Raw genomic sequence first — 20,027 nt, 5'->3', positions numbered from 1 at the left:
GCATGGCTTCCGCTTCATTAATTTCTTCCGTTCCCTTTTCAAGACTAGGCTGATTCGAGACCTTACAACCCTGTGGTCACTACAACGCACTTTTCCGGGGACCTCCACATCCTGCACGATGCCAGGGTTAGCGCACAATATGAAGACTACTTCATTTTTAGTCTCACCGTTAGGGCTCTTCCTTGTCCACTTCCTGTACTCTCGTTTGCGGAAGTATGTATTCATGATCCGTAACCGTAAATTATTTCTCTCTGCGAACTCTAACAGTAACTCACCCCCCCACCCCGTTATTCCTGGAGCCTATGCCATAGTCGCCCATTACCTGCTCTCCAGCCTGCTTCTTGCCTGCGTTGGCATTGAATGGTATGAATTCCTCACGTCTTGCGTCGAATTAAGAAAGATTCGTTTTCATGGCGCAGCACTGGGACAAGATGAGTGCTTCTGTACAGCACATTTTCCATGAATGAAACGCCATTACCCAGACAAATTGAAGAGGGGTGAGGGTGGGTAGTGAGAAAGGACTACCCTCATGCCCTACAAAGGCTGTCAGTGTAGGAGCGCATGACCAGAGGGCCATGTACGGAACCATGCGTTATCTTATTAATGAAAACAGGCAAGGATACACATCGGGTTGAGCTCACGAACGCGCTCACTGTGCCGCGAACATTGTTGGCCCCTGGTGTTCTTCTATACTCAGTATCCTATATGTAATCAGTTATGCCTGCTCAGTGATGTATTTTCACTACTTTGGTAAATAGGAGTAATGGGAAAACTGTAAGAAAATTTTCTATCGAGTTATTTTAAGGTTGGCCCGAATTCTGCTCAAGAATTCCACGCCCGCCGGCACGGTCAGAAAACACAGCTACGGCAGTCGAGAAAAACGCGCTCGTTAACGATCCATTTTTCCATGCAGAAAGGAGATTGGATATTGCGAATATATGAATAATTCACGTACGAGCTTCCTCGGAAACATAACGGCCCTTCGGCTAATCTCTGTTGTCAGTTTGAAGACATGCCCGAAATTAAGCACGACGACAAGACGCAGGTTCGATCCCGGCCGCGGCGGTTGAATTTCTTTGGAGGAGAAATTTAGAGGCCCGTGTACTGTGCGATGTCAGTGCACGTTAAAGAACCCCAGGTGGTCAAAATTTCCGGAGCCCTCCACTACGGCGTCTCTCATAGCCTTAGTCGCTTTGGGACGTTAAACCCCATAAAACCAAACCAAAACCAACTAAAGAACAAACATCCCAAATCTCTTACTGTAAAGGATACTTTGCCACAAAGGCAATCAGTGTGCGGAGAAACCACATAATAGTTGGTTTATTGGGGTTTAACGTCCCAAAGCAACTCAGGCTATGAGGGACGCCGTAGTGAAGGGCTCCGGAAATTTCGACCACCTGGGGTTCTTTAACGTGCACTGACATCGCACAGTACTCGGGCCTCTAGAATTTCGAACGTCAGGAACAGAAAGCTCGAGCGAGTTTCGATGGACACAAAAGAACTAAAGGCCATATCTCACACGCATATTTACAGTACACAACGAAACAGTACAAAACGGCTAGTGTTAAAGAAGTCGGGAGGAATGAATGGACAGAATGAAAAGCTGAAACAAAACGCAACGCGCTCCCCGACATTGCGCTTGCCTTCCAAGTTTACTTTCTCTTCGGCAGCATCATTTTGACTAGACTCCGTATGGACGCCTAGGCCGACCTGACTGCTTTTATTTTTTAACCGTCTTATTGACAGCTAACCTAGTGGCTGTCAGCGGTGTACTCACCACTTCCCCTTTCTTGGTGGTCATTTTCTTGACGCTTAGCATGCTCAATGATTCGCCGAGATCACGGAGGACCTCTTCGAAAGTCTGCATGGTCTTCAGGTTCAGCAGGACGCGACTTCTGTGCTCCGGGTCGAGGCTGCTGACGACGTCGATGACGCGACCGTCGTCCCTGCCGCCCGAGCCGGGAAGGCTGACGGAGCCGCCCTTGCCGGGGAGCTTCCTGTTCCCCACCGGGTGTATCAGCCGGCTGGGGTCCTCGTTCGAGCGCTGCTGGGCGGCGACGCGGTTGCGCGCCTGTCCGTACGCGAGCGGAGCGAACGCTCGCGTCCCTGAAGCCACGTACGAGGCACCGTCTTCCAGTTCGTCCAGCGAGGGCACCTTCTTTCCGTCCAGCGTGAAGATGACGCGCACGCCGTTGCTGACGTCCAGGCGTTGCGATATGTAGTCGTACAGAGACTCGATGGTCTTGAAGTCCCGGCCGGGGTTGATGGACACCCTGACGCCCGAGGAGAAGGGGTCCCCGTTGGCGAAGAAGGTGACCATGAGTGCCTTGCGCTGCGCTGCTTCGGTGAGGAAGCGCGAATGTGTGCTGTTGATTTTGCGGATCCGCGGAGCCTTGGCGACCCGTTCTCCGGCGGCCTCCATCCTAGCCGGTCCATGCGCCGCGTCTGCGAGCCCGGTCTCTCGCGAGTGCTAGCAGTTCTGGGACGACGGATGCTTGAAGCCGGCCTCAGCGCCTACCGCCATGACGCTGAGTATTCCATAGGCGTCCGACGATGTCGCGCGAGCTGCCCTGGACGTACTGTCAATACGGCGAAGGCTTGGACGCAGTGCACAAAGTAAGGGCGACCACAGCACGACAGCCAATTTCGGCACTCGAAAGCGGACCCGCGTGGTTCTCTAGTTCTTCAATGTCACTCAAACGAGCACATGCAGTGGCGACTTCAAGACGCTGTCCGGGAATATGCGGCCGAAGTCTCCCGCAGGTGAGACACGTCCTCCTGCGCGGCTTCATAGACAGCGGCCTCTGGAGGAAGCGTCACATGCTGCATGTGGCTGGGCAGAATGGCGCCTGCCTCGATCGGTGCGCCTCCCCGCCAGGGAGCCACTTGTGGCGGTTCGTTCTCGATTATTTTCAATCGCCATAGAAACGACGTAAACGATTCCGCGCGCCATGGCCGCCGCTTGTTGCTGCTCCGCCAGCGTCGTCCCTTCTCTCCCGCAGACTCTTTCCCTTCTTCACTTCCCTCTCTCAACGCGCTGTCTCCCTTCCTTCGGCTCCTTTCTAGCTCCGCCTCGTCCCCCGAATCAAACGCGCATTGATTGAACGTGAAAGTTGCCCGGTCCATCCTCGGCCCCTGCCCGGCGGTCCGTGACGATCGCGGTGCGCATCCGACGGTGGAAGCGGCTCAAACAGGTGGCGTGGCGGGTTCGCGGCCTGCATCGTCTTCTGTGCTGTGTGTGCTGAACTCGATGTCGTGAAACTGTTCGCTTAAAGTACACGGGCCTTCATTTCGAGAAACAGAAGAAGTGTGCTGTTCGTGCCTTGACTGCATAATCGAAGGTTGGCACCTGAGCATCGGCCACAAAGAAGATGTGGGCGAAATATACACTAAGGAAGAAGGTGTATCGTTGATTCTTACTTGCCTAATTGAGCTATGAAGGGCATCGTATTGGAGGACTCCAGATTAATTTTGACCATAGCAACTGGAACAGCCTCCCGCGAGAAATTGCTGCCGCCGGTCGCCGTAGTTGTTTCCAGACTGCATAACGAATGCACTCAGAAATAAAATTTGTCATATGTATAACGCGTCTGAAGATGATTCTGCCTTTTTTGTTTGTACGTTTTTACGTATGCCACAGTGTATGTAATAACCTCTGACGAGGGTCTTTAAGGCATGATAAAATGAAGCCAAGACCACCTTGATTTCTCTTTCGTGCATGGCACGGAGGTCGTTTACTTTGCAATTTGTCTGAACAGGTTGCTGAACAAGTTTGAAACAGTAATAGCATATAAGCAATCTAAGCGAAGAAAATTCAGCCGCTAATAAAGCAGCCCGTGCTACTCTACTACTCTCTCTTTGAAAAGTCTACTCTGAAAAGGCTACTCTGAGAAGTCGGAAAAGGACACACAAGGCTCTCCATCTGGAATGTGCATTGCTGGGAACTCGCCGACCGTCCTGACAGTCCGGTCTTATGGACGTTTCCAATAAGGGCTCCCTGAGTGCCACCATGTTGCTCTCTGGACTGCTGTGTGCACTTGTCGCTAGCAAGGTGGAAGCACCAGCAGAACCGGTTTGCAGCAGACTATACAGGAGGTCCAGGGTCTTGTGCTGGCTGGTGAAGAAAGCTACTCTGCCCGCGGCCACAAGCACCCCCGACACGCAAGTACAGCAGCACCTCTGGTGGCTACCGCGGAAGCGATCGCATGCTGATGGCGTGAAAGAGCTTGATGCGACGAGGAGGTCAAGGGTGCACGAAATTTTATTTCCATCAGTATGCGCCAACAGCAGTTCAGCGGCCAGTCGTTAACTCTCTGGCGGCGGTGGCGAGCCATGCCAACAGTACTATTTTCGCTAGTTTTTGTGGTACAGTTTAACCTATCCTGGTATCTATCCTATAGTAGCACAAAATGTCGCCAGAATGTTACGGCAATTCCGGCAATGTTTTACAATGCTGTGCAGCTGTGCAACATACTTCAACGTTGCAGCAACGTGCCCATTAGTTGGTCGAGATAACACGCTCTCTGCTAACGCCATGCTCAGAGGTTGGTTAGGATAAGATAGCATCTACCATCGTTGGAGGACCATCGCAAGGCAATGTTGAACCATACATGCACTTAGACCATATTCTGCAGTTCAATGCTAAATGCTTCTGACGCTTAACGTTCGAAATATTGTTTTAAGATAGCCTAGTGATTAAGTTTGAATCGTGACAATAGAACAACATTACAAATATTCATTGTGGAAAATCCAAGCGTTAGCAAACAACGACACAAAGGGGACAGACAAAGTTTCTTTCAGTAAATGCCATGTTGTTGGACTAGAAACAAAGCCAGGCATAAAATATGTTCATGTACAGGCACGGACAAAAGCAAAAAGAGCATGCCATTGCCTTATAACATTTTTCATGCCCTGCCTAATTGCAGCTGTGGTATGTGCAGGCTGGAAGTGGACACCACTGCGCTTTCTGATCGGCAAATAATATTTCATCAGGTCCGATAGGAAAGGCATGATTACAATTATAACAGAATAGTGTGCTTTGTTTACTTATGTTCATACTTGTAACCATTTGCATGCGGTGATAATTTGTTTAAGGGGGCTAAGCATCATAAAATTTACACAAAACAGAAAATCTTAAGCACGCAGTCAATCCAGTGATGCCAAATCTATGGGAAAAAGAATGGTGTCAAAGGTGACATATGAAGAAATGAACACCGATGCCTCAGAAAGATTTCCATACCTAATATATACCCCCTTTTCAGCTAGACTAAGCAAACCATAAATAAAGTTTACTATCTGTGTAAACAAAGCCACAAACAGTACAGGTCTGTCATATAAAGAAACATGGCCCCTTTACTTAGTTTTTTTCTTGCAGGTATAAATCATAACCACTGTTACGTTCCTATCTATTTTTTTTGCCAGGTACAAAACAGGAAATCTGGGCTATTTCAATATTTCGAACTTTCACACATGACCTTTCCCGCACTACACAATCCCCATTATCATCCCACCAACAATGCTAAAAATGTGCACCACTTTCTAGTTTGGGGTGCATGAGAGCAGAAAAAGCAAATCACAGAGACTAAATCAGAAAAGAATAAGAAGGTCAGATAATGGGCTCACTCTCGCTCAGTGCGGAGCAATATAAAAGTTGCTAGAAAAACAACTACCCGTACTTGCTATACACAAACGCAACACAGTCAGTTCAAAATAAATGCAAATACAAAAGCCAAAACATACAGTAAAAATGTGTACACATCCAATGACTGCTACAAATGGCTTTTGATAAAGTTGAAGACGAGCATACATATGAAATATAAATGCATCATGGTACACTACCAATAGAAGCAATTTTCATGACTACAGCTATATAGCACGACTTTTCACGAATTATTTTTCAGCAAGTAAATTAACCTGCGTAATGTAAATGACAAAACAAGTTTAGAAAGAGTAAAGATTTCAAGCCAGCATCATCACGTTAAGCAGTGTCTTCCTCTAAAGAAATAAGCAGGGAGGAAAAAGAAACTACAGTGACACAGCTTTTCCACTATTTTCCCCAAAACTCTAATAATAATTCATTGCTAAGATCACACATTACGAGAACTCATCCATTTCGTACCAACAACAGAAAGTTCAATTGTTGTTCACACTATGCGAAACAGTATATAATACTTTTCATGCTCTAGATGTTTAACTTTCAAACAAGATGCACCAAGTACTTCGAATTGAGCCCACCAATGCCAAGTGTCACCAGACCAATCACTAAAAGTGGAAGAACAAGGCACTCCTACACAGAAGGCTGCTGCTTCCGTATTGCCAGCACTGCTTCTTGAAGCAGCTGCACTGCGATGTCTACATCTTCGCGCGTTGTTTTCCTCCCTGTGCTCAGCCGCAATGTTCCACGAGCGTTGTCTTCCGTAACTCCAGAGTTGAGGAGCACTTTCGAGGGCCTGGCAATACACACACGTTTTATATAAGCAAGAAGGAGAAAAGCAAGGCTGCCAGCATGAAACAGAGCCACACTTCTGCTCCACAAAATGCTGCCATTGTTCATGACTTCTGACTAGTTCATACCATCAAGCATTTATTAAGAGAAACTGGAAGCCTCGTCCAGGTTCATGCGAGTTCTTCATTGTACTGAAATTAATCTACAGTGCTTAAGAATCAAGACATTGTGAAATTATATGTGCAGTCACAAAACTCAAACCAACAGTGGCCATAGCAGGTAATGAGACCAGACAATAAATGCCAGAACTGCCAGCAATGGAACTATTCTCCATCTCGTACGTTAATTGAAGGCTCAACATTTAATATGTCTATTGAATGCATTCCTCTGCATACACAGTGTGCAACAAACTAGCCCAAACCATCACTTTAACCAAGGCTTTTCCAAACATCTGGCTTCACCTCAGAAGTCTTGATGCATCAGCAGTGTATGTGCCCTTTCTTGTCATAGTTTTCTTTTCAGTGTTATGTTCTCATGTTCCCGTAAACACAGGGCACGATAAAGACTGTGCTTTGCAAATAAAGATGCATAAAAGTGGCCCAGAAGGCCATAATGTAAGCATGCTTTTGCAAGGCACGTTTTGCCATAGGTTGTTGCCTTCGGGAATCTTTACCAGAACCACCACTCCTACCGCTGACAGGCAGAAAGTCAGTGACTAACAACGAATAGCAAGTGCCCTTCCTTATAAATGGTTGATTCTTCCCTTACAGCTACTAAAGAGCCCAGCCCTTGCTCTGTATAATGGCTGGCTAGCAAAATATACGATTAAAAATGAGGCAAAAGGTGATAAAGAAATTTAAGAAAGCTATTGTGTGGTTTTGCACAGCTAAGAATCAGGAAATGCACTTACGCAGCAGTGTGGTGACAAGCTGCTCCTGTGCTGGCCAGGACATACTTTGCCTTGGTCAAAATTTCAGGACCCTTCATTCCAGCAAATGAAACGCTGCAAGTGTTTGGTAGGGCCTGGGCCCCTTTTCGATGGTTGAAAGAGACAAGCGAACCAAATGCTTCCTAAAAATATAAAAAAACAAAAAAAACAAGAACATATGTACACAGCATATATATATAATTATATATACTAAATCATTGAAAGCTGCTCAAGTCCTTCCTGATGTGATTAAAAACCCCTAAAATATTCAACTCCAGTGGTTTGCTCCAAACCATAAGGTGCCATAATATACATCTGTGTAACACACATGCAAAGTTACCAAGAAAAAAAATCACAATGATTTTGTAACGCAAATGTTCGAGCGTTAGTTGAGGTGTGAGAGCAAAGAATTTTTCACTGACATGTCATGTTGTTTAAGTCAGCAAGCTGGAGGTGAATCCGGACTAGCCCAGGACTGCAGTGATACTCTGCAGTGGGTTTCGGTGGTGGGTTTCGACCGAAACACCTCCCTCAGCAAAGGTGGATGCCCAAGCCACTAGGCTACCTGCTGCCTCCCACCCTCTTTCCGTCATATTTCCACTAAATGTGGAGAGGAGAATTTCCTTCAGTCCATTTTTTTTCTCCTGCCAACTATATGTCTGTCTGCTCGTTCATCCGTCCCAGATGCCAAGGGCACAAAACTGAGGAACAGGATAATAAGAGCTAACACTGTAAAATCTCACGTACTTTTAAATGAAGGCAAACTGAAAGTACATGCACAATTATATGAATGTCATGCCCAGAAAACCATGGAAAACAAGTCAGAAATGAAATGGAAAGTGCTCACCTTGAGCTTTTGTTCTAGATAATCTCTTATGTCCTTCAAGCACTGATTGTACGTGTCCAAATTCTTTACCACCAGTGCTGCTGCCTGGACACACACACAAAAAAAAGTGATTGAAACAAATGTTACAAGCATATTTCATGCATCTTCAAAGGACCAAAACAGCTCACGGTTCCAAGTCCGGCAATCATGCAAGTGTTGGGTGTCCTGGAGAAAAATAAGAAAGAAAGAAAGAAAGAAAGGAGCAAAGCTGTGAACAAAGTGCAGACAATGACTGTACAGCACTATTTATGGAATCCATCAGTACTTATTTCAGCCCTACAACGCATTCTGTACAAAACAACACTGATGCATGCCTCACGCAACAGCAGTAGGCATGCTTGCCTTAATATACAAGCATAATTTGGCACACTAATATACATCATAGCCTACTGTGCATGCTTGCACTGTTATTATAAGACAAGGCTGCTTCCACTTGGTCAAAGAAAAAAAAAGCAAGGAAAGCAAACCACACAGCTGTGCCATACTGACATCTTTCACTTACTACTAACACCAGCTTTGGTATGAGCACATTTGAGAGTTTTAGTATAGCGTTAGCGTGATAGCGAACCTAAGGGAAATTACGTTAGCGTGTCGCAAGCAACTTATCCCCACAGGCAGTTTTAGTGTAGCGTTTTGAAAACGCTAAACGCCATCTGCTTGACATGGATGCCAACGGTGCTTCTAAAATGGTCGACATTGCCGCTAACTTGCCAAAGTATACGATTTCCGAGTTTTTTAAACGAATTTTAGTGCAGCGTTCATTTTCGTCTGCAAAATGACCCCGGAATTGAAATAAAATGAAATAAAAACGTAAAATAGTGGCACCATCTAGTAAAGGCAATGTTAACTACAAGCCGTTGGAGCAAGAATATTTGCCATCACATGACGTCTAATGTTCAAAAACTTGAGGAAAATTTAATATAAACTCTCTTTACATAATTCGAGTCCATAAAACATCGCGAAAAACTTCCAAATCTATTTTTGTCTCGTTCCAGACGTTTTTGCTAGGCTTCTGCTGCGTTTCGGGCCGTTGCAGACGGTAGCAGTGCAGCTTGAGGTTCCATTAGGCTTGCGCGCTCCAGAATCGAGAGCGTATCTCAAAAACTATTCTGAATTGCAGGTTAAACTTTATCGTCAAAGCAAGGGAAGTCATAGCGAAAAGCAAAAACACCAGTAGTTGCCGGTAAACATGCCGACCGGAATCGCAAGAGCTGCTGAATTGGCTGAAGCGGGCGGCTCTCGCTTGAAAGGACGCCGCCATGTTTCCACGCTAAGGGCGCAAAAGCCGCAACTGCCGCAACGCTAAATTCTGAAAATTGCGTGTGTACGTTAACGCTATTTCCCCGTTAGCGTTTTGCGCATGCGCACTCTGGACCCGCTATTACGCTATGCACGCAATTACGCAAAGCCCACAATACTAATACTCTCTATTGTTATATCTCAGCACGCTATTCAAGTTGCTAAAGATTTTACTAACCAAACCAACCAGCTTCTATTAGTATGCTGATTTGTTCGGCAGGCAGAAAGGTGGCCTTCACTTATCATGAAAGCCTGTGCCGATTTTTTTTGTTTTTTTCCAATGAAATTACTAATACGCAATCTCCAATGTTCCTGAACACAGAATAAAATTAACAAGAAAAAACTATTTTCTTGCAGTAACATCCTTTTATGCACTCAAATACAGAAGTTATGAAACATAAGCTCTGCAGCTAACCAGAATTTTAATCTGCCACCATCTGTTAATCGATACTTAAAAAAAAAGAGAGAAAAAGCTTGCAAAATTTAATGCTGCTTTAATCTAGAATTCACTGCCAGTACACACAAAGGTGGCTCCTAAGTCCAAGTCAGCTGCAAAGAAGTATTATTGACGACTATTTATTGTAATTCACAGCTGACAAGTATATTTTAACGTTTCTTGAAACAAACTACAAACTAATAGCTTTGCCAAATGATTATTTAACACAATTTAGGAGACACTCCATTTAGACAGTGTGATAACACTGTCCCTGAATGTACTAATGTGTGCACCTCTGCATCATTTTGCTGCATGGAAAAAATATATAACAGTGGTATTTTGGTTTTGCGCTCAACATGACATGGGCTGTTCATGAAAAATGATTTCTGTTTGTAAGTATACTACAACTTGAATTTTAAACTTGTTTTAGCTTGGATCCACAACTATCCAGTGGCTTTAGGTCCAATAACTGTTGTGTGTTTTGAATGATATCATTTAAGTAAATTAAGAATGAAATGAAAAAGAAAAGGCTTTCACGAAAAATCATTACATCAAGAGCGTAGCTCCTTCAAAAATACAAGCGCAATGATGGCATGCAGGCACCCTTACCCTGGTCTAAGACCACGCTCTTGCCCAGCACCAAACAGGAGAGGATACAGCGGCTTCGAATCCCGAAAGTACAGGGCTCCCGTTCTGGGTCCATAGAACTAGATGCATTGAAAAGGAAGCAATCAGGCCCCTACCAAAAGTGGCACATCACAAATAAGAAAAAAAAAAACACATCAAAGTCAACGATGACGCATTTTGAATGGCAGCACAATGTGACCACCGGGTGGAAGAACAAAATAAGCATCCGAACATACATCAGTGCAAAGGCACGTGTCATCATGTCCATACAAAATCTAGATGAACAAAGGTATCTTCCCTCTGCAGGGTGCATAAAATGGCGTTGCTCTTTTTGTTAACAGGCATATCATTACCAATACTGCTTCTTGCTACCACTGAGAGGACAACTGACACACAATTTATGGCATTGCAGGATACAAATGCTCTATCAATAAAGCAATAACGAACTACCAATCCCCACTAGTGATATGGACACTTTTGTGAAATAATAACAATTCCAAACTAATTTCAAACACTGAAGAAAGGAAACTGCACATGTTGTACAGCTGTAACCAGAACTCAAGGAAAATGGGGCTATGCCTCAAATGCCTCCAAGTGTGCACTTGTTCAAATGAGGAGGTGCGATACATCTGCATGCTACTGCATACGGGCTCTGCATCCACCCGTCAATATTCCATTCCACTATTCACAAAACAGGTAGCTTACAATGAAGGCATATCTAAAAAGTGTGTTTCATGCTGGGAGTGTTCTGTGAGTAGCTTGTAAATGTGTTTTTATTACTTCAATTTAGACATCACTTGTGAACTGGCACAGTCTCAAAAAATCCTTTGACTCCATTCTACGTACTCCAGTTTGCTTGATGAACTTGTACCAACTTATCTAACATTCCTTCCAGGTTATCAAGATTATCTGTGCTCCTACAGTCTATGAGAAATCATTCCAGCGGGAAATCATTGGATGTTAACGCTGACAAGGCAATTCTAAAAGAACAGCAACATTTAGATACAGTGGCCTTTGCTATTCTCTCTGGGTACATTGAAGAGCTTGTTAACACTATAAACACAAAAGCAAGCTTCTCAGAAATATATTTATGATGGACCTCTCTAAAAATACAACAGCAAAACACTATCATGACAATTATGTCTGCTGTCACTGCTAATGACCCCCCAAAAACAGGTGCTTAGTGGCATAGTGATGGTCAACACATACAGAAAGCAGGGCTCCCACCCACCTTGTGTCCTGCAATGCTCAGGTAGTCCACATTCAGGTCATTCACATTCACAGCCACCTTTCCCAGTGCCTGTGCAGCATCTGTATGGAACAGCACTGCTGGGAGCCCATCTTTTTTTCTTTGCAGGTTGACATCTTTCAGCAGAGTTCCAATAGTGGCAACTGGCTAGAAAAAGGAAAGTACATGCAGGAAAATTGACCTTTGTAGCAGGATCACATATCGGCAACAAAAAAACAGACACTTTCGGGTGCTCATATAAAAAGTGCAAGACATTTAGAACACGGTGAGGATTCTCTCGTTTCCTAAGCAATATGCCTAGAATGTTACCATAGAGGTCCTTAAAATAATGAGCCCATTATCTAACAATGCCATATCTACAACGTAAATATTGTTACTGAACCCAGTTCATGGAAGAATGAACCAAACACAAAGCAGGTCTTACTGAAAGATGATGCAACACTGAAACTGACAGATGATGCAAAGATAGCTTGACCTTCAATGGCCAGCTCTGAAGGTTAGCTAGCTCCCATGGCCACATCCAGCATGCCCTGGCCACTGCCCTGAACAAAACCGCCTCTATATAAACAGGATATATAGCAGTAGCTTTCATAAATTCATATGTAAGGCTCAAAATAACACAAAAGCACTTAAAAAAGAATTTCATGCATCAAAACTCGCTTTGTTGCTAAAGACAACTGAACAACTAAACCATAACAAAGGTTTTTTTTTTTTTTTAAACATACCTGAATAATTCCAGTCTCATTGTTAGCCAGCATGATGGTGACAAAACAAGTTTCAGGACGAATGGCTGCCACAACTTCCTCGGCAGACACACTACCAGTAACCTTCGAAACCGGCACAATTGTGAGATCTGCCAAAAAGAAAAAAATAAACAGCAAAGTAACCACACAGAAACATGAATGAATTAACGAACAATCACAAATGTTCATGAATGTCTCAAAGCAAGGATTGAGTGATACCACAGAACTTTCACAGAGTCAAGTTTCTTACGTAAACATACACATAAAAATGACTGGTCTGTCAGTAGAGGTTCTTTTCTGCAATAGCATGCAGTTAGCCTAGAGGCAACAATGAAGGGGAATTTAACGGTGCTAGCTATGTGTCGATGGAAAACCAATGACATAATGGTCAGGGTCAGAGGCATTGGATACCAAAAACAAACAAAAGGGCAGTGCATTGGTACAGCTTTAATATAGGTATACAAGAAGGAATGTTAAAGTGCTAGACGAGGGCAAGGGAAATGAATCTCAATCTTTTGTATCTGTACCAAAAATTCACGCTTCCGAAATATGCCCCTCAACCAAGTTTTTCACAGGGCATATGCAAGAGGATGTCCGAATTCAGACAATGTCCTGCAAACATCAGCACATCTAAAAGTTTGTACAATTGCATCAGTAGGGCCAAGATGTCCCAGCCTTGTTTGGTTTGGTTTATGGGGTTTAACGTCCCAAAGCGACTAAGGCTATGAGAGACGCCGTAGTGAAGGGCTCCGGAAATTTCGACCACCTGGGGTTCTTTAACGTGCACTGACATCGCACAGTACACGGGCCTCTAGAATTTCTCCTCCACAGAAATTCTAGCCGCCACGACCGGGATCGAACCCGCGTCTTTTGGGTCAGCAGCCGAGCACCATAACCACTGAGCCACCGCGGCGGCTGTCCCAGCCTTGTATACAGACCAAAAGAAAAAGAACTCAGATTTTTTGCCCACTAAAAGGGCAAAGAAGAGAAAGTAATAGCTGTATCTATATCTACTGCCATAAAACGCATACAGAGGTCAGGGTTCATGGATGTGTCGCCATGCTTACCCAGGCGCTCATCTTCGTACAAATCCTTCAAGGTTAACAGGATGGAAGTGTGTTCAATGTTGCTTGTGATGACATGAGGAATCTTGCTGTTTGAGAGGGAAGCAAAGCTGCTCCTTGTCTTCTTAAAATGACGCACAAGTGAATGAATAATCATATTGTTGCTCTGAAAATACAAAGCAAAATTCCAAGATGACATTAGAAAGCAGTTTATTTAGAATCAGGAGCAATTAACTTAAAGGTTTAGTGTACATGTAAGTACATCATTTACTGTCAACCAATAATCCTACTGTGCATGCAGGTGCATGGAAAGCATGCAAAAGACGAGTTATATACCTCCGTCCCTCCTGATGTAAAGACAATTTCTGAAAGAGTGTCAACAAAACCAAATTAGCTTCCATTCAAGCAATCGCATCAACTTATACAACTAATTATAGGCCGCACATACCTGGTGGCAGTGCTCCAATCATGTTTGCGACTGATGCACGGGCTTCATCAATAATCCTGCGAGCTTCACTTCCTGTCAGTACAAAAAAGGGGATCCTTCTTTGGAATCAGTTGCCCACCAGGTAAAGTTACCTGCGTCTGCTGATAGGCAACTACTTAACAAAGTTTCCAGAACACTTTTTCTTGACAATCCACGTACCATTAACACAGGACCGAGCAGGTGAATTAGCATCAAGACTTCAGTTTCTACTGTTTAACATTCACAAATGCTTAAGCTGGAACTCTTGTAATGATCAGCAGTGATCGATGGCTGCACAGGCACAAATGTAACAGTAATATGCAATTAAACTCTTTACATAAAACGATGCTCAAGTTCGAGTACTGCATCATCTTAACAACCTGATTACATCTGGTCGCAGCGGGTAATATTTAAAATAAGCACATGCTCCCAGTTTCAAACATAACTGGCCCTGGTTTCATGAAAATTCTCCCTCCCCCTCAGCTTTCCAGAATAAATATCCGAAAATTTTAAATTGACTGTGCTGCCCTAGAACCTCTTTAGTCGAAACTTGGCTCATTCACCTCCTTCGTGGTTGCTTGTCGGGTTTCCCCAAGCAACCTGCAGGGCGTATATAATTGATTTTTGCACTTCTTCCTCTGCTGGCGCAGTCGCATTGTAGTCCAGGTAAACACTGCGGAAAGAAAGAGGTTACACGTATGAAACCAGTAGTTTCGACTGTCTTTGTAAGCGCATTATTGAGCCGGATGAAGGCGAATTAACGTTACCAGCGGTGTCCGTTTTCAGGTTCCATGGCACAGTCGCACCGTCCGACACTAAGAGTACAGTAGAGCGGTGAATTCTCAGCGCGAAAGATTTCGATTACACAAGAATCATAATCACGAACGAGTTCAAGAGGAGCCCACGCGACGCGCCACGACCACTTTACGCCACTTGAGACGTGCCTCTTCAGACGTCTCGTTACAGCTTGTCGAGATTACCGTGAGCAGCGCGATTGGCTGTAGCGGAAGTATGCTGCCGCATCACGTGTCGCCTTCGCACACATCCCAGTTTCTCATCAACGCAAACATCAAAGAGAAACGCAATCATACAACCGCGGCGCAGATGGTGCCGGCGACGATGACGATGATACTCGCGATCGCTCGTATCGCTGTTGTATCCGGATCCGGCCGATCGCCCCTCACCCCCACGCTCCTCCTCTCCTTCCTCGATGCTCCTCCGCCTTTCTGCAGACATCGTCTGTTAGCCAGGTTCGACACAGCGAACACAACTGCATCAACTAAACTGGTTCAGTGCAGTTCAGTTGCTCATTCTTCCTTAAGTATCTGGTGCAAGGTGGTTCCGCGCCGCCTGCACTGCAGTAATTTTCTGTGCGCGCAGAACGCGCTGTCTGCACGACCGCTGCACGTTGCTGGAGCCGCTCAGAGAGGGGCTGCTGGCGGCTGCGTGTAATAATGATATTTGCGTGTCAGAAAGACAGCTACCTCAGAAATCTCAAAACGACGGTAGTTGCTTGTAATCCTGTTGTTGAAGGATCAGCTCAAGATGGCTACGAAGTCATTTTTGACGACACTGTGCTTTTCCCTGAGGGAGGCGGACAGCCCGACGACCGGGGTCTGGTCGGCGACGTGCCTGTTTTACGAGTGTTTCGGAAGGACGGAAAAGCTGTCCATATCGTTGAGACGCCCATCGCCGTTGGTGCCGAAGTGGAGATGAAGGTTGACTGGAACCGTCGTTACGACCACATGCAGCAGCATTCCGGCCAACACCTTATCACTGCGGTGGCAGAGAAGGAATTCGGCTTTCCAACAACCTCTTGGAGCTTAGGTGAAGACGTGAGCTTCATTGAGCTAGATGCGCCCAAAGGAGTTAAGGCTGAAGATGTGAAGAAGCTGGAATCTCTAGTGAACGAGAAAATAAGGCAATGCCTTCCACTAACGGTCAGCCTTTACGAGCCTGGATCTGAGGCCCTGAAAGCAGTACGGACGAGACTGATGAAGCTTCCCGACGGTGAAGGCGGCGTGATTCGTGTGGTGAGCATTGAAGGTGTGGACACAAACACTTGTTGCGGGACCCATGTCTCTAACCTGAGCCATCTCCAGATGATTAAATTGCTTTACACGGAGAAAGGCAAGCAGGGAAAAACAAACCTTTATTTTCTGGTTGGAAACAGAATTCTCAACTATGTGGATAAAACAGTGCGGCGAGAGAAGGCAATAACTTCACTGCTGAAGTGTGGTCCAGACGATCATGCATCATTGATTGAAAAACTAAACAAATCTCTAAGATTGGCCAATAAAAATTCGTTGTCTGCACTGCGTGACCTGGCAGTAGCTGAAGCAAAACTGCTGAAGCAGCAGGAACCTCTGCCAGCATTTCATGCGTTTCACAGGCGAGAAGCAGATGCTGAATTTCTTGCAATATTTGCAAATGAGCTTGCAGACAAAAAGGTCCTATTATTTGCGACCTGTGGCGATGAGAGAGGTTGCGGCCAGTTTTTGATCTCTGGACCAGAAAATATTATCTCTGCTGTTGGACCCAAAGTGTGCGAACTGTTGGATGGGAAAGGCTTCCTCAAGCATGGAAAGTTCCAGGGAAAGGCAAATGCTCTTTCAAAAAGGAACAAAGTGGAAGAACTCCTAAAAGAGGCACTGACATTTGATAACAAATTAATCACCAACCAAGCTTAACAAGACACTAGCAGTGTGCAGTGATACTATTGTGCAGAGTGTGTCTTTAAAAACGGGTGTGCAGTTTGTTTGACCCCGGCCATTTTTGCATATAAGGGTGATGTTTAGCTCTGTGCAAAACATTTGCAGCAGTCTCTTGTCTTCTAAGTGCATAATGCCACTTTGTGCTGCCTTTTTAGTGTGGAAATGAGCCAGAAATGTGGTTTGTATAAGTCTACTAAATAAAGGCTACTTGCTAGGAGACGGTAGAATAGTTTGGTTTATTGGGGTTTATTGGCGACAGTAGAATGATATGATGCTTCAGTGCATTTAGCATCCATTACAGTACCACAGTTTTTCACATAGGAACCATGCATCCCCTTCACATTGGACGTAACGTCATTATTTGGTGCCATATCTATGTTGTGAAATTAAATGGAAGGAAATGTGGTGAACCTGTGTGCTGATGAATTGATTTTGAATGTGATGTGGTGGCTCAGAAGCTGTGGCATTCAGCTGCTGAGCACAAGTTCACTGGTTTGATCCCAGCTGCATTTCAATGAAGGCCAAATGCAAAAGTGCCAGTGTGTTTAGATTTAGGTGTTCGCTGAAAGAGTCAAAATTATGTTTTTGAATGTAGCCAGAATGAATTCAGAGCCTTCCACTGTGACGTGTATCACTTTGTGTTGCTTTGCTGCATAAAAATCCATTCATTTCTTTGGGATGGTTTTTATGTTATTTAGAGCACCGAGTTGAAATTTTTTAACATTTTGTAAGGCACGTTGCATTGTAAGGCATTGTCTCAGTATGCAGATGTTTCTAGCAGCTTTGTTATGTATTGGGCATGACAGTAAACACCTTCGAAGTAATCTTCATTATTAGCAAGCTCGGTGAATTCCACAGCTGGAAAAAGCAGACACATTAACAAAACCCCTCATAGTGATGCTCTGTGATCCTTGTCCTACACCAACAACAAATTTCTTGACTTCCGCACTCATCACCCAATAATCCTGCCATTCCCAATTGTTTTGTGTCTCGTTGTATTCTCTCTTCACATTAATAGGGCAATGGCTACCTGCTCTCCACTTGCTCCATGCCATCTCCTTTTATTATCATTTCTTCTTACTTCTGGTAAGGACATCTCAACCTTCAGCTTTCACTCCGTGCTGCTCTCTCTCTTAATTTTTTTTTATCACACTCTGTGCTGGCACACTCCTCATTCCGCAATTTTTTGCAAGCTGTCACGCTCTGGCATGTTGGCGAGTGTTGAGTGATGCCAACACGCATCATCGTGCCCCAGGAACTCCAGCATAGTCGTAGTTTTCCAATTTTGATTTCGATTTGTAAATACTTGCCCCTGAGCCCACCTGCTAAGCATTGCCTAAGTTTTCCTGTTTTTGACACTTACTGCTATACTTGCATTTAAGATCCTGGGTTGTTTTCTGTATTACATATCCCAACTCTTAGAAAGACAATGCCATCAGCAAATCAAAGGCTTCTCACTAATTCTTATTGCTGGCTTACCTTATTTACTCATAATACCCCTAAGGGCTTTGTAGTGAAGGTATTACATTGCAGGTTTAGTGCTGCTTAGTTTAGTGCCATGAATGCTCACTAAGGTGCAGTAATTACCTTTTGGTCTGACAACGTTCCCTTCTGGTGGTCCTTCACTCTTAAATCTATGGTTGGGGAGCAGCCCCTTCAAAAATACTTAAGCACACTTACCTCCTCAAAGCCCCGATTGTGCAATACCTGTATAACTGCGGACATCTCTACTGCATTCAGTGGTTGTCATCAAATAAACTGGCACATGCATGTGCTGTCATCTGCATGTGCGGCTCCTATAGGTAAGTGTAATGTTCGACTCAACAGCCATCAATCATAATAAATTTTCTTGAACCAAACTTAGTGTTATTAACCTTCATGTGTAGTGTAGTCAAGTTCAACCTTTGAGAATAGACCATAATGTGCCCTCACTTCTGCTTATGCACCTCAGTGGTGTGAACAACCAAGCATTCCTTGTACTGTTTGAGGTAATGACAAAGTAATGACAAACCCCTGGACATTTTGCCTTACTTGAGAGCAACGGATGTACTGTGCACCACTCAGAGAGCACCCATATTGAAGGGACACTGAGGAGAAATTGAAGTTGGCTTGTATCGACAGAATACCAGCTCCTGATTACAAAAACGCCACTCATACTGACAACAAAGCTCTTGTAACGTAGAAAAGAGCAAGAACCAAAATACAGGTATCGCCGCCACAGGCCAAACTCGCAAGTACAAGCGTGATGAGATCATAGAACAAAACAGTGTTGCTAGAACGAATGGTTCTAGCAACACCAGGAACCGAGAAACCATGCATCACTGAGGCTCAGCCAATGCATGCGCAAATCTCCTTGACGTCGCCAGATGGCGCCACGTGCCTGGCTGCTACGCGCGCTCCTGAAGCATCGGGACAAATCAGCGCCTGTTTTCCGGCGGTAGGCGGGCTCCCGGTATTCCGCTAGCGGTAACAAGGTACACGGTATGCTAAAGGTGTCTATTAGCGAGAACTTCGTTGACGACTTCGAGAACGAGATCCATCGTAACGCTGGCAAAACGCCAGTGCAAACGTAATCGAAGCGACTGTAGCGACGACCACAATAGCCGATAGATGCCTTCAACGTGCGGCCGGCGGTAGCTTTCTTTTCGGCTGCTGCTAGGCCGCACTGCTGGCAGCCAGAAATCACGGAGTCTGCGTTACGTCATGTGCACGTCATGTTTCACGTCTCTTAGTCCTCTGTCGTCATAGACGAATCCCAAGTTTGAATCAGAGCGGCGGGAAAAACTTTTTCAACTTCGAATCCAAATTTCTTAGCAATAAATGCATCTTTCGCTGCCGGCCAAGTGGCAACAAAGCCATGACATGCCGAACTATCGGATTTTACTGTAAAAAAAATATTAATAGTGCTCTCCTCAGTGTCCCTTTAAAGGCCAGATGTCCCAAGCCCACTCAGACCAGAAGATCAGACAGGGCAACCTCTTGCAAGTGCCCAGTCTGCAGCCCACATTGTGGATTTACGTTTCCATTGGCCCATTGGTAAACCAAAAAGTTTGCAGTTGTAGCTCACTACTTCGGCCTTGACATTGCATACCCTAGATGAAGCTCATTAAAATGCGGTTGCTATAAAAAAAGATTGAAACCTCTGGGGCTCTGAAGACTCCAAAGACTGC

At 44.8% G+C, this 20,027-nt stretch overlaps 3 protein-coding genes across 8 annotated transcripts in view; 1 reads left to right on the top strand and 2 right to left on the bottom strand.

Moving 5' to 3' along the window:
- Positions 1-3,616, bottom strand: part of LOC149365002 (echinoderm microtubule-associated protein-like CG42247) — a 62,108-nt gene extending 58,492 nt beyond the window's left edge. For all 5 annotated transcript variants that reach the window (XR_016289244.1, XM_089575063.1, XM_089575064.1 and 2 more), the window contains exon 1: positions 1,778-3,616. Coding sequence is in view for 4 of the 5 variants with exons in the window: in XM_089575063.1 (XP_089431189.1) it covers positions 1,778-2,422 (645 nt within the window). In the remaining variant the exon portion in view is untranslated. The remainder of the gene's footprint in view (positions 1-1,777) is intronic.
- A 627-nt stretch (positions 3,617-4,243) lies between these two features.
- LOC149365001 (selenocysteine lyase-like) lies at positions 4,244-15,255 on the bottom strand. Of its 2 annotated transcripts, none has more exons than XM_089575068.1 (12): positions 14,906-15,255; positions 14,707-14,816; positions 14,126-14,197; positions 14,014-14,042; positions 13,681-13,843; positions 12,596-12,723; positions 11,853-12,017; positions 10,604-10,701; positions 8,388-8,424; positions 8,221-8,304; positions 7,356-7,516; positions 4,244-6,449 (listed from the first exon to the last, which is right to left on the bottom strand). In XM_089575068.1, the coding sequence occupies exons 3-12, from the start codon at positions 14,145-14,147 to the stop codon at positions 6,287-6,289; spliced, it is 1,050 nt and encodes a 349-aa protein (XP_089431194.1). In that variant the 5' UTR covers positions 14,148-14,197; positions 14,707-14,816; positions 14,906-15,255; the 3' UTR covers positions 4,244-6,286. The 2 variants fall into 2 exon arrangements, with proteins under 2 accessions (XP_089431194.1, XP_089431193.1); XM_089575067.1 differs by having other exon boundaries at positions 14,911-15,255.
- Position 15,256: 1 nt separating this feature from the next.
- Positions 15,257-17,074, top strand: LOC149365000 (alanyl-tRNA editing protein Aarsd1-B). Its single transcript, XM_089575069.1, has one exon. The coding sequence runs from the start codon at positions 15,598-15,600 to the stop codon at positions 16,831-16,833; it is 1,236 nt and encodes a 411-aa protein (XP_089431195.1). The 5' UTR covers positions 15,257-15,597; the 3' UTR covers positions 16,834-17,074.
- The last annotated feature ends 2,953 nt before the right edge of the window (positions 17,075-20,027 follow it).

The sequence above is a fragment of the Amblyomma mixtum genome, chromosome 2, assembly GCF_055824585.1.
Source record: "Amblyomma mixtum isolate Tamu chromosome 2, ASM5582458v1, whole genome shotgun sequence".
Taxonomy (NCBI): domain Eukaryota; kingdom Metazoa; phylum Arthropoda; class Arachnida; order Ixodida; family Ixodidae; genus Amblyomma; species Amblyomma mixtum.
This window is presented reverse-complemented; position numbering and strand designations above follow the sequence as displayed.